Below are 15,154 nucleotides of genomic sequence, written 5' to 3'. Positions count from 1 at the left end.
TCTTCGTTTCAACTACTCATTGGTCGCTGGATTTCTGACGTTGCAACCGACAGTTATGATGCGTTCATGAAGACTATGGAAATAATTGACATCTTCACTTTTTACCGATCATCCGTTCAGTAATCAAGCGCGTTTTAATAATCCTGTTGCAGATCATCCAAGACCTTTTTTTAACATGTGACGGGAAGTTTTTTGGTATATTACTCTCACAGTTTTTACTCACTTGTTAGTAGTTACAAGTCGAATCATGTATTCCAGATTTCCCAGGCACAGTGAAGGCATCTCTGGTTGAAATAAGATTTATGATGGGTATTATGCATTATTAAAGGTTTATTTCTTCCGTATTTTCGCATTTTTTGTAGCTGATACTGGATTTGGAGGTCAGAAGCCGCCTGGTAATAAATGAACATTCCTAAGATTGCTTAATAATGGGGGGGGGGGGGGGGGGGAGGCTGACTGCATAGTCCAGACTTTGGGATAAAAAGATAAATGAATCGGTTTCCAGGTAGTCATCTCTTTTCTTTGTGTTTTTCCGTTTCTTTTCATTTCAGGAATAACAATGGTAATCAGGAATATGAATTAGTCAATTCCAGTAGTCTACAATATGCACATAACATGATTACATTTATGATGAAAAACATTTTTAGATTTCTTATCAATATAAATATGACTATGAAACATTTTTGAAATCCTCAAATTATATCCAAGAAAGTAAAAACATAATAATACTATACAGTTTATAATATTTTAGTTGTTATAGTTAGTTGTTTAGTTGTTATATCAAAGTGACAGAGAAAAATCCACTATATAACCAGCAGCAGAGGGGTGGCAGTCTAACTAGTGTATTAGTTTGTGTTAATCTTCTGTACACAGATGTAGATATGGGTATCACATCCTTTCCTTGTCTTCCCTGTACACTGTAGGCTAAATCCAAGCCAGAGGGCGTTTTTCTCTCTGTGACCTTTTCTTTTGTTGACACCATCATCTTTGTTCTCAAGGTGTTAGGGTTTGTTGGATGAGACATGTTCCTTGTGGTTCTGGCATCAATTATGCATAAATAATAATAACCTCGGACAACTGCTGATTTGCAATGACACTTTCATTACAACAGCAGCAGCCTATAACTCACTGGTACCCATTAGTTATTAATGCCCAGCCACGCCAGCTTTACTTTGTCATTTATTGCTTCATCTCTATGCCTTTTTAAATATTCAGCAACTGCTGTACCTACATTTACTGTCTGTAATCTCCGCCCAGGAGAAGGCTATAGCTTGTGGTGGAGGATGCACCTAGTTATTATTAAAGGCCTGGGCCTTGCTTCCCAATGTCACTAAAGTCTATCATGTCAACAGTCATGTTTGCTACAGCAAGTCAAGCCGGATCAATGAATTCAGAACTTAATAGAGATTTCTCCTATTATGCCTAATTTGGGAATTGTGATAATAAAGACGTCCTGCACTTTTTTCAGATTCATTCTTGAGTGCATAATTAATTGCCATTTGGAAAAATCCTGCACTATTTGTGCGCACTTAATAGCATTTCATTTCTGTGCTAGGCTTTGAAAGCCTACGTCCAGAGGGGTGTTGTGTCAGTCTGGTTCAGTCTTTCAGTTATACTTGGCATCCACTCTCTGAAACAAAGGTCATGGTTTGCACTTTAACAACTTACTTTGAACATTATCATCACCCAGATGTTTAATGTTCTGCATGGATCAGAGACTTCTCTGGTTTGTTAAAGACACACTATCCATCCTCATAGGGTCCTGCAAAATGTGGAATTTTGGCTTTTGAGATTGCAGCATCATTACACTCTTAAACACTAAAACTGTGTACTTTGACAAGACAGATAAAAACTGAATGCAAATGAAGTTCAATAGCCATTCTTGCCTTTCGATGGGACAGAATGGAGGATTTAAATGGGCTCATGAACTTTACCAAGCCTCACTGCAAGTGGACAAATCAGTATTATGTACTCCTGTGCAATTGTTTACTTAGATTTCAGTGTATGGACAAATTGAGATATTTTTTATGCATCATTGTTTGCACTGATGTCATTTCCCAACCTGCTACAGGATGTTTTTGTTTTACTTTAGCAGGTCACAGTTTGTGCGTGGGCTTGAGTCCCAAACTTGAAAGCTAAAACTCATACAGAGTTACAGATTACTATTTACTACACTGCTCTAGCAGCTAATACTGATCTCGCATACTAAGCAGCTGCACAGGAACAGCAGATAGCTGGTGACAATATTATATATCATATAGTTATAAGGCCTCTGACTAAAACATTTGAATTTTTAGTCATTATTGTGTTGGTGGATTCACTCAGTCTCTCCAAATAATGTACAAGTACACCTGTAACATCTGGCATTGTAGGTTTTTGGTTTTAAAGGCTGTACTGTGAAAAATAAAGTGCATTATGTTGGATATTAATTCATTTTCTCTACTAAATATTCCTTCTTAATCTACCTCACGCACTTTGAACTTAAGAGTTGTAGCAACTTCCACAGGCAGTGATAATTTCTCCCTTTGTTTTCTGTGTATAGCTCTTCAGATGTTTTTTTCCCCCACCTTTTATGTTTTTTCTTCATACAGGACAGTACAAACGTATGTCTAACACAAAGGAGAGCCAAGTAAAAATAAAAATACACACAGAATAAAGTAGGGCATAACTATGTTTGACACTGAATCCCTGGAATATTTCCACTTTAAACTTGGAAACTTGCAGGTTTTGTGTGTTATTTTTTGTTTGTTTTTTTCCAATAATTCCAATTTGCCTTAGTAAGTGTAAAATTTTAGGTTCAAAAAGAGCTGTGACCTCTTTTTATATCACGAATGCTGACTGGACACATTTATGCATTGATAAACGACACCACGACAATAACTGTTATGCTAATTAATTATTGGTCACTTTACATAAACTCTTTCCGCTCAGGAGGTCATATGGAGGTAAAACAAGTCAAAAATCTCTCTCTCGCTCTCTCTCTCTCTCACACACACACACACACACACACAGAGAAAGAGAGACTGCGAATTGTATTTACAGACTGTGCTTGGAGACTAATATAGTCTGTCTGGTGGAGCTGTGGGAACTACAACCCAGGCTTTTCTCCACCTGTGCACAAGCACGTGCAGCTGCATGGCTCATTATCGCGTGCGCCCGTGCGGTCGGGCGCGCGAGCGTCTTTAAATGAGCGCCTTCGTTCGTTTAGCAAATTGTGCGCCATAATTAGCACCATAATTACACGAAACTGTGCTTGGTTTTGATGAAACAACAAGTAAGAAATGACTTTAATCTAACGTAGTATAGTTTTAATAATAGTAATAATAATATTAATAATATTTTTTAACACTGTTATTGTTATTATTGCACTAGCTTACCCTTTAAGTAGGCCCGTGCTGCTAAAGCAGATGCTTTAGCCCATGTTAAAATCTTGTTCATGCCTGTATTTTCAGCACTGCAGCTTCGGTTCAGGAATTTAGTGCTCTGTCGTTAACAAAAGCTTTGCTTTCGGTGTTTCCTCTCTGTGTTGTATCTTAAATATGAACACAATTAGCGTTACCAATTTTAGCTTAAAGAATAAGAAACACTTGCAGATACTCTGCTACAATGTTACTACAAAGTGTTAAAAAAATAATGGTAAAACAGGCATCACTTATGATCTAAAATCAAATTTGCAATTAGATTGCTCGGATAAATTTGTTCAGCAGGAAGTGTGTGTGCAAAGACAAAGAAAATTAGGTGGGAAATGCTGATGTATTATTTCAGGTTTTCACAAATATTTCTTTTATTTATGATCACCCTAATTAAGAGCCGGAGGTGTATGTTGACGCCCCCTAGCGGCATGGAAGTCACGGCCTCAAGGTGTTGTCAGCCTGCAGCATCGCTCCTGTTGCAAGATCTCACACCGGGGCTTCACACTGCAACACTGCAAGTGTAATTATAGATGCTTGTATCCTATAAGACAGACACGTGAGGCTGGTTTAATGTTGCTTTGTGGAGTCTGAATCCCCGCTCGTAGCCATGTACACACCTCACACGAGAAATAAATTAGAGGTTTAAATAAACAGGTTCAAGAAGTGCAAGTTTGACTCTTTTTGGTATTTAGAATTTGATGCTTTCTCTGAGAATTTGTGCATCCCCCAAAATTTCACTCACCTTTCTCTAACTGTACTCTTTAGCCATCACTTCATTTTAGAGGCTGCTATATTAGGCTGCTTGTTATTTTATAATCGTATGATCGAATGGCAAGAAAAAAAATGGCAGAAATGATCAGAAATCTATTACGGGCAGTGCAGACAATGTCTCACATTTTAAATTATATATTATTTTTAGGTTTCAGTAGACAAATAATCAAAGACTGGCTGGGTCTTTAAAATAATAACATCACAGTCACTGCTAATTTGAATAATATCAATAGTCTGAATAATAATGAATTTAGTAAGTAGAAATGTCACGGTGACATTGGAGAAGCCTTTTGCATCATCAGCACCTTCTTCGGTGTCTGAAAGTGAATTGGAGCGGAGAGAGAGGCCTCTTCTCTTTCCCATGGGGATCAGATAAATATAGCCCCTAAAACCCCTCGCGCTCACCCTGTCTTTCTCTCCGTCTCTCTCTCGCGCTCTCTCTCTCTCTCTCACACACACACACATTTACACATTCGCACTCTCGCTTTTATATGCACACACGCACACCACTTGCTGTTTGTGTAAAAGTGATTAGCCAGACACAACTGCGAAATTGTTACCTTTATAGGAGCCAAGCCGCAGAATATCTCGCAAAAGCATATTGCGTGTGATGTGATGGTGAACCTGTGGTCTAAACTGTAACCTCCTGTCAGGGAGCATTGTCAGGAAAATCCAGGGTAAATACTTTAATAAACAGCTACACTGATTTGTGCTCAATATTCACCTCTTTATGCCACATCCCATCATCTGAAATATGATACAAATTAGATTTATGCCTTCCTGCAAAAAGCATAAATATAAGGTAGGCTGTATGCGCAGATTTTCAGGATTAAATTTACTCTACAGCAAACTAATCTCAAAGCTTTTACAATGTTTTTTTATTTTAAAATTTACGATTACATATTATTCGTACACCTTTGTCAGTATTTCTAGTTAATCTTATTAGCATAACTATTGTTAAATTGTAACTTTAAATATGCTTTTAAACGCTACCACGTCAATCGCAACAGCAGTAAAAAAAAAAAAAAATTGAAAAAAATCTAATGCTTAGGAAGTGTTGCCGTAAAGTATAACTCATTTTTTTTCTATTTCTACTTCTAAATAATGAAATACTTTGAATTATGATGATAAAATGAAAAGTTGAAAGTAATGTTAAAAACATATATTTTATATGTTATTATGATTATTAATATTGTACATATTCGATATTTTTAAGCCTGAAAACAGACAACAAAATAAGACAGCTTTTCGATTTTTTTTTTATGTAGGAATATTAATAATGTATGCTTTACACGAACTGTAAAGTTATTCAAAATAAATTTACTATTTTTTTTTACCGTGAAAAATGTTCCCTGGCAATAATGCGATTTTTTTTCTCAAATCACGTGTCAAAAATGTTAAGAATGTTAATAATGAAAATTGATTTTTAATTCTTTCTTAGATTTATTTACAAATAAATTCAGTTTACAACACAATATAGCTACATAGAATTACATATATTTGTATTTTTTTAAATTATTATTATAAACAGTCTCTCTTTTTTTTTCCAGAGGTTTTGTGTCTTGTATGAAAAAGAAGCCAAAGTAACTATGTCCAGTTGAGCTTCTGTTACAAAAAGAAAGAAGAAAAAAAGTAAAATAATTACCACAGATCTCAAACAGGAACAAAGGGGAGAAAGGAACAGGTAAAAGTCAAACTGGCAAAATCATTTGTTTTGTTTTTGTTTTGTTTTTTTTTACAAATATTTACAAATATTACCTGTACAGAAAAATCTTCTTTTTCGTTTTTTGTTCTCTGTTTTTCAACAGTCTTTACATGGCTTTACAGTCCAGTGCTGCCTATAAATTTGTGCTTTTCACACTTCCCAGTAATAATGTCTGTATATAAAAATAAGAGTTTGCTTTCTCTTCATTTTGAAGTCATTGTGAAGGCCATTTGGACACTGCCGCCGCCGTCGCTGAGGGTAAAACGTGTCCAGAAATAATATTTGAAGGTACACTGAGGATGGGCGCGATAGCGGCTGAGGTCCGGGTCAGAGAGAGGGACTGCGCGCTCAGCAGTGCCGACTGAACGGTCACAGGAGGCCGCAGGAAAGCCTGAGCGGCGCCCGGCGAGGAAGAGGAGGCACTGGACACCCCGATTATGTTTTCTATACTGAAAGAAGGTCTGTTTGAAGGCTCTGATTTGATCATAGACGCCGTGCTGAGACTACTGAGTTGAAGCTGAAGGCTCGGGCTGAGCTGAGAGTTGAACGCTTTTCTGTTTAGCTCCGCCGAGGGCAGGAGAGGAACGCCCGGGGGCAGCATGGGACCTACAGGGGGGATGTACGGGTACTGCAAAGCAGCTGGATGGGAATACGCCGCCGGGTGGATACCGTAGTGTCTCCCGTAGGGACCTCCAAGACTGTACGCCCCGAAACTTTGCATCATGAGAGCAGTCTGGTCCCTGAGAACATCTGGCTGAACTCTCTTGAACCTTTTCCTCCTCCTGAGGAAGCTGCCGTTGTCGAACATGTCCTCTGAAGCGGGGTCCATGGTCCAGTAGTTGCCCTTGCCGGGGTTACCAGGTTCCCGGGGGATTTTTATGAAGCAGTCGTTGAGAGACAAGTTGTGACGGATGGAGTTTTGCCACGCCGGGAACTTCTCACGGTAATAAGGGAAGCGGTTGCTGATGAACTCGCAGATCCCGCTGAGGGTGAGCTTTTTCTGCGGGCTCTGCAGGATAGCCATGGTGATGAGTGCGATGTAGGAGTAAGGCGGCTTTACCAGGCTACTCTTGGGCTTCTGGATCGCACCTGGCGTTGCGCTCTGGTCGTGACCCTCTCCTTTTCCGGTGCCCGATTCTGCCTCCCCGGCGCTCTCGCAGCACGGACTCCCTACCCCGGACCTCATCTCCTCTTTCTCCACCTCGATCTCATCTTCCACCTCCTCGTCTCCCGTTTCCCCCCGGAGGTCGTGCAGGATGCCGTCTCCTGGGCTGTCGCAGTCGCTGTCCACCCTCTCCATGCCCTCCTCATCTCCCTCGCCCACGACGTCAATATCCACGTCCTCGGCTGTGAGCACAGTTTGGCCGGACATGTCGCTGGCTCGTTCGCTGCCTCCAGACAGGGTCATCTCACGTCTTACTGACACCGTTTTATTTTTTTTTATTATTAAAAAAAGTCTCACTGCAGCCGAAAAAGACAGAGCAACCGCGCGGTCAGTGCGCTCGAGCTGCTGGTTGTCAACAGATCGGATGCTTTCCCCTCCCCAAAAATCTAAATGTGATCGAACCGGACGCCTGCCAGTCCAGCCGACAAGGAACTTCAAACTTCTACAGATATTTCCCCACTCGGTCAGTGAGCAGGCCCGCGGAGCAGCGCGTTTCGCCTCGAAGTTGTTTTGCAGACAGCGCGACTTTTGCGCTCCGACGTCCCTTCTCGGTGCTTAGATTTCCTGGACGAGCGATATTTGGAGAACCGAGCCGAGATGACACATGCTGCTCTTAAAAAGGCCGGGGCTTTTAACAAGACTGTCTGATAGATTACTTTCCCTCCCCACTATAAGATATACTATCAGCGCTGGACACGTGGTTTGGTGACGACAGACGCCCCCCTGTCCTCTCTCCACTCTCCTCTCCTCCCTCCACCCACCTCTCCTCTCCTCTCTGTTAAACCATGCAAACTGGAGTTGTTTCATGGATTTGTCAACAATGGGACATCAGCAGTGCTGCTTTCCGCTTATTTTTGTGTTCGTCCGTCATAGACCATTTAACGGTGGCAGAGGGAGGAGGAAGAGGAGGAGGAGGGGGAGAAAATTGGCTCGCGTGATTGAAAGATCTGACGCGCAATAATGTGACCGCGTTAAAAAACAAACCAAAGCTTTAACTTTGCTAACGCGAACTCTGCTGACAGCTGCAGAATGAAAACGACAACAGCTAAGTTAACGGAATCTTCCTTTAAGTTCATGAATGTCTTGACTTTTCTAAATATATATATATATATATATTTATAGAAACTGTTTAATTGTGCATGCGTAGTTTTTTTTTTAATGCCCACACTTTATTTTAGCGTAGTGTCCGTGCATGTAACTCTCCGTGAAAGGATACGTTAGACATGTTTTTTTATTATTGATATTTTTGCTTGCTCTGTTCATTCGGTGCTGGAATTGCATGCCTCGGTGCTCCCAGCTTTACAGCCCCGCCGCGTAAATCCAAGCAGCGAATGCAAAGCATGAATTCCAGTCTATTTATTCCCGCAGGATTTAGCCGAGGTGGGAAGAATATTGAAGAAGCGGCAGCAGCGACGATGAATGGGACCAATACAGAATTTACTTCAGAGTTTGGAAGAGGTGCTAACGACCCCCCACCCCCACCCCCCGTGTCCGACTCACCCCGAGTTTTTGCATTTGAAAAAAAAATAGGAAATGCGGGCAGCGGGTGAGTGCAAAGAGAACGTTTATTCACAAAAGCGTGAAGGTGAGCGGTGCAGGCTGAGCTCTGACAGAGGGGGCACGTCAGGTCCTTTACACAAGGCTTCCTGCGTCGCCTGCGAAAATCTGGGAGGACTGATAGGCAAGCACGAGTAGCTGTATTTAGGCCGGTTGTCAAACCGGCCGATCTTAGCGTTTGTGTGTTAAAGTAAAAACAGCAATTTAGACATTTTCGAGCTTGACATAAGCATACACCCGGTTTCTGGAACCTCACAGGAGGAAATATCTCAAAATCAGCACCAGCCAGGTACTTAATGTCAGGGCTTTAATCAAATAAAATTAATGATACAACACTGAATTATTATTATTATTATTATTATTATCATTATTATTATTATTGTACTTTATGTGTATAATTTGGGGGGTAAATTTGATCCCACAAGTGCCTTCTGCAGTTCACAGCGCCTCTTCTCCGGCACCTGAGCTGGCGAAGCTAAAAGTGGGATTAAATTAAAACACTATCATTAATAATGCGTGTGTGTTCTGGTCAAAAGGACGGAATCGTGGATTCCGATCGGACTGGCTCCGCGTTAATCTCTCGGTGACCCGCGCGATCTGGAGGTCCGTCAATACCGGAGCTACTTAGGAGATGAAACCAGAGGCTCGCGTCAACTTTCATCCTGTTCATCCGCGCGGCGAGAGTGTATTTAAGGAATCGCTTATTTGCTTTGTGGATTTGTCAGATTAAAAACATTTTTTTTTAAAGATATATAGTTCTTTTTTTAATTGACAGATTTTTTCAATATATTTGAGTTTTTTCTTTTTAAAAGGAAAACTTTCTCCGTCAAAGTTCGTTCTTTTCTTTCTTTCTTTACATTCGGACGTTTAACAGCAGAATAACTCATGTTGGGCCCAATAAAGAATCCTCATTTCTTACAGAAGAAATCCTGTAAAAGAAATTTTACAGGAGCAAAATAAGAGACACGTGGGTGTAGCAGATGTTTGATTTTATTTATTTATTTATTTTTTACAGTTTTCTTATTATTATTTTTTACTTTTATGAATCAGATGATCGCAGAACAGCTGTCCTAACCCCCCTCTTTAAGGAAAGACAGGTGCAGCAAGCCTTCATTAAAAATAAAAAAAAAATCCCGGAGTTGCAGTGTTGTGTGAAAGGCGGCGTAACTGCTGATATAACCTGACTGCAAAAGCACCGAGAGGGGGTTTCAAACCCGTCCTTCCTGTGATCTTTTGAAGCCTCATAAATCCGCTTTTATACCTCCGCAGTTTGTTAATGAAAAGTACGTTTTAAGCACACATGCACGGCTTAGCGCGACAAAACCTTTTAGTGTAATAAGCCATCTCGTTCCTGCATGAAACCAACGAGTGCGAACAAGAGTGTGGGGGTGGCTCGTGGAGGTGGGAAGAGGAGATGGCGGTGGAGCAGCAGAAGCAGAAGGAGCGGCGGTATAGGCAGTACAGGTGATGGAGAGGAAAGAGCCAGCACATGTGATGAGTGCACGCTGTGCCAGCAAGGTCACCGAACAAATAACTGTGATCATAATAAGGCATTATGCTCCCGCGATTCCTACTTTCTGCCCCGTCCTCGTGCGTCTGTCCCTGGGTTCAGAGGTCACCTGCAGAAGCTGGGAGGTTGGAGGAGTGCTTTGCTCAGAGACACTCTGGCGAGGCTAACGCCTCAGACTGCTACAGAGCTGATTTTGTCTGAATGAATAAAGGTGACAGGAGACGCTTATTATGAAAATTTGGGGGTGAGGGGAAAAAGGGTGAAGATATGGGACTTATAATTTATTTTTATTTAGCCTACCTGATTGGACAGCCTGCTTATTTTGTGATTAATCTAATAATAATAATAATAATAATAATAATAATGATGATGATGATGATGATGAAGGGGTGAATTATTTTAAAATAGTTGTAATTTTCTGGTATACAAAGTATTTGTAAGTTGTATAAATATATACAAATTATATGTTTATATAAATGTATTAATCTAAATATTTAAAAGTATGACAGTATTTTATTTTTAATTTTCGATCATTTCCGCCTGTGTCAGGCCTTTTTAGAGTAGAAAACCACTGGAAGTTTATTGGAAGTGTTGTCCTAATTGGCACACAAAAATCTAACATCCGGAGTATAAACAGCTTTGTAACAGCTTTCCCTGTAATACTCTCAAAAGTAACTTTAGCGTAAAACCTCGCGTGCGCACTAGTGAAACCAGGATCTTTATTTCCCTGCAAAATATGCTCAAGACATCTATACATTTGTAAAATGTTATTTTATATATTTATTCATTTGCATGTTTTGAGGGCGTCCTCGGAAGAATAAAAGTTGTGCATGATGCAAACATGACAATATTAATGCTCAAAAATGCAACTTTACATTGAAGCAGGCTAAATAATTCACATTCTTGCACGGATTTACCGCAAAACCAGATTTTTAAAGGCAGCTCACTGATTAGGTGACAGAGTGCATCTCTGGGGGCAGCATGCGACCCCCAATGTGACGATAAACTGATGCATTCTTATTGATGCACTCTAATTGCGACCATTATGTTAATTATTTCACAGCAGTCAGTCAGATCTTTGGATTGTCACATTTAATAAAAAACGAAATAGCTTAATATTAGAATATCACAACAAAACTTTACACATTCTTCTTCCGCAGAACTGGATTTTTTTTTTCATATTTTTAGTCGTAAAATCCAGAAGGCAGGTATGACAGCTTTTCACCTCCCCTCCTCTTTTTTGTGTTCGTTTCTTCCTCTTCTCTTTTGGAAATCACCATTTTCAGCCCTTCTCAGAATCCACTCTATCAACCTGCGAGTTTCTGTCAAACAATATGATGGAGCTCATTTTTTAACCCTCCCTCTTGCTGGATCGGCCGCAGCCAAATCTCTCACACGTCACATCAAAAGCAAGAAAAAAGGACCCAGTATGGAAGCCAAAGATCCGAGCGTGTATGCTGTCTCTCTCTCACTGTGTGTGTGTTTGTGTTTTGTTGGACGTCCCATCTGTTTGACGCGTCTGTATAAAGACACATTTCAACAGGTCAGACTGCGCAGTTGCAGCAGGTGATCCATGAAACGTCGTGCCTTTACTCACTTTACCATTTACAGCTCATTCACGGGCCGTTTTTGGATGCTAATGCAGTTTTATATTTTAAATGGGGATCGATTGAGCGATAATATCACGTTTAAGGGGACACACCCCACGCCTTTCTATTGATTTCCCAGTCTCAAGTTTAGGTCTCCTTCTTACAGACACTGTTTTCCATCTTCCCTTTAATAGTTTCCCCCCAGATCAGCTGCTTGTGTTTCAGGTAGGAAAAAAAAATGTTTCAACTCATTTCTTTCATTCTATGAAAAAAAATAATCTTTTTAGGATTGCAGTCTTAGTGGTAACTGGGGTGATATCTGGGTCAAGCGGAGAGCAGAAATAAACTCATGCACAGCTTAAACAGCGGTCTGTCACTAGAATAAGTCGAAGACCTTTTTTTCTAGCCTGATGATTTTCGTGTTGTGACGTAAAATATAATTTGAAATAAATCAAGCAAACATGAGAAACAACAATAAAATAAGAGAACGTAATATATGAAAATTCGGAAATGTGGAAAAGAATCAAAAGATTTTATTCCCGTAAGAGATGTGTGTGGTTACAGAGAAGCACACGTTACTTTATTGTCGCTTTGGATTAATATTGGCTGATCATTTTCACGTCGTTTGATGTACACAAACCACATTTTTTCATTTGTTTTTACATAAATTTGTATTACAATCTAATATCCAATATTTTACCTCGTAAACACACCGGCCTGCGCCCCTGTCCCACCCCTCCGGCTGCCCGTGAGTGAGAAGCCCCCAGGGGGAGGCTGGTTGCGTGGAAACTCGCAGGTGCTGTTGGGAAAGTGACACCTTCAGTTAAATGCAGCCAGATTACCATGCCAATGTGTGCTTGTTAAATACGCGCGGTGTCACCCTATTTGTAGGTTCATTGTCATTCAGATTAAGGACTGAACGTCGCAAATCGGAATATCACTATGTTGCGAGAGCGCAGCGATTCAAGCCATAAACAGTGCAAATTGGCCCAATTGCGGGCATTTAGCGCGGTGCCAAAACACGCGCACCTCGTCTTTGAACTGAATCACTGAAAGAACAGTAAACGATGTGCTAATAATCACAGCCAAAGATGTCAAATGATAAAGAAAGCATCTCAGAAATGCCTATAAATATAGCGCTCACAGGCTCATCTCCACGTTTTTAACCAGTGTGTAAGTTTCAGAATAAAAAGTGAGGAAATCAGCGCATTTATTAAACGTTTCACTGGATATTGATTGTATTGGCCCTTTGTTTTCAGGACTACACTTGATTTGTGGTTATTTGTCATTGCAAAAATTCTTGAAATGCAGAACAATAAAAACACCCTCATCTCACATTTCTTTGATTTCACAATGAAAATCTTCACGCGTCAGTATTAATGTTTGCATGCGAAGCACCTTTTCCCCATAAGCATGAAAGAGAACTCTCATTCACTTCGACCCCTGAACTCAATATCCTCCTGCCTATTGATGCATATATATATCTAAATGTAACATCACAGTAAATTACCTCCCACATCCCGCCTGCCCTACACATAATAATACACCTTCACATAATCTGTCAAGTTCTTCACAGAGACACTTTACCTCTTCACGAACCCAATTATTGTGGGAGAAAAAAAATGAGATAATGAGACAAAAGCTTTCGGTCGGAGAGGAATGGTGTTTTCATTGTATGATTGACCGAAATGTGTGTTTATGTTTAAAACGTATGTGTGGTGTGACTTACAAAGATGTTTATAAATGATGTATAAATGATGTATAAAAAGGTCTACAATCACATTAGTACCACTTGTCTATAACGCGCTTGTTCTCTTGCAGGCCTAATATTATTCCTTTAATCTCCAAACATAATATTTTACATTTAATGTATGGCTTCCCCTATTTGTTTTATTTAAAAAAATGTCCTTGCCTGTTATTCCTGCGGGGAAGTGCATATCACACATCCTAATCAAAGTCCTGGTTCTGTCCGTTGAAATTAAGGACTGCACCTTTAAATTGTCAATTACTCTGAGGTTAAGTGGACTGAATAGACCCAGTGATTCAAATCAGGTGTTCCACCTGATCGCACATTGCTATCTGACTTCATTTCATTTTTACCCCAGATGGCGAAGTGCATTTCACACACAAAGAAAACATAAACTTACTTAGTTTCAGCAAACCTATTTTTACCCCCACACCCAGTATCCATTTAAATACATTTAAACTGGTCATGAACACCAAAAGAGTGCCTGAGTAGATGTTGCAGCCTTTAAGGTATGCTTCAGTTCTCTTTCACACTAAATGCAGCAACACAACCATAGCAGTAAAAATACACAAAACCTATATATAAAACACAAGATAAAACCATCTAAAATTATTGCAACAGTGTTGCATTACAATATTTGCTTTTAGGTAGAAGATTAAACGTCTTCAGATAATAAAGCAAACAGCATAGTGGGGTTAACGACAAAGTTATCTCCCTTGCATCCATGCAGGGAGTCCAAAGTAAGCATCAATATTTTACAATCCCTCCAGAATCCTCTTCAAAGATGTAATCAATGCCTCCTATTCATTATCCATGTGTATGTCTTCTAGGTATGGCCTTTGTCATTAAGCAATAATTCTCTCCGCCACAGTCCCACATTACTCTGCAGCTCCATACTTTTACAAATGCCTCGGGGCTATAAATACTAATGAAATCTCTTTGCTTAATTTGATTTTGCTGGTACACTTGCAGTTATGGCTGAACTTTCCCACGAGAGAGGCTGATTGAACACTTTCAAGTCCTTATGGAAGCAGGAAAACATTCCAAAGAGCTGGGGAGATCATTTCCATAATTACCCCGATTGGCAGCCTAATGACCTTCTGTGACAATAAAAAGATCTCTTGTTAATTCCATTTCTGTCGCTGACATTCAAGAGATTCCTATCTTACATGTTTGAGGGTTCACAAGATAACAAGTGTACTTTTTTTTTCTCCCTGTCGTTTTCAGCGAGCAAAAGAGCAGCCCCATTCAGTTTGGCTCCCCCCAACACACTGCAGCGATGTGCCTCCGCCTAGCTCTGAAAGGGATCTGCTTGTGCCTGCACGGCTCGTCCACCCTGCCCAAAAGTTGGATAATTTATGGGCCTGAGGGAGATTATAAAGATGGATCTTTGAGGCAATCAATTCTCATGTTGCGTTTTGAATGGTGGGATAGAAATGAAGTGCAGAATAATTAAAAAGATCACAAGTCCCCCCTCGCATGTAATAATGAGTAGCTCCAGAGGCAGTGGGCTCTGCCACAGTGCCGGAGGAAGCGCCTTTGATTTGACTAAGAGGACACCCGGCCTGGTCCAACACTCTGCTGCACAAAAGGGGGGATTTCACCCACCGCCACACACTGAGGCAGCCTTGAGGACTGTGTGCTTGTCCACCAGCGAGATCATAAGCAGATACTGTTGTCACAGGAAGCGGCAGGAA

At 40.4% G+C, this 15,154-nt stretch overlaps 1 protein-coding gene across 1 annotated transcript; it reads right to left on the bottom strand.

The window, feature by feature from the left end:
• Positions 1-5,609: 5,609 nt before the first annotated feature.
• Positions 5,610-8,939, bottom strand: foxd3 (forkhead box D3). The gene has a single exon (XM_025899925.1). It carries the CDS (start codon positions 7,295-7,297, stop codon positions 6,104-6,106), a length of 1,194 nt encoding a protein of 397 aa, XP_025755710.1. The 5' UTR covers positions 7,298-8,939; the 3' UTR covers positions 5,610-6,103.
• Positions 8,940-15,154: the final 6,215 nt, after the last annotated feature.

This window comes from Oreochromis niloticus, linkage group LG17, assembly GCF_001858045.2.
Source record: "Oreochromis niloticus isolate F11D_XX linkage group LG17, O_niloticus_UMD_NMBU, whole genome shotgun sequence".
Lineage (NCBI taxonomy): Eukaryota > Metazoa > Chordata > Actinopteri > Cichliformes > Cichlidae > Oreochromis > Oreochromis niloticus.
This window is presented reverse-complemented; position numbering and strand designations above follow the sequence as displayed.

What these genes read in the sequence shown, in the direction of transcription:
- foxd3 (XM_025899925.1), bottom strand. Translation starts at nt 7,297, where the DNA reads ATGACCCTGTCTGGAGGCAGCGAACGAGCCAGCGACATGTCCGGCCAA.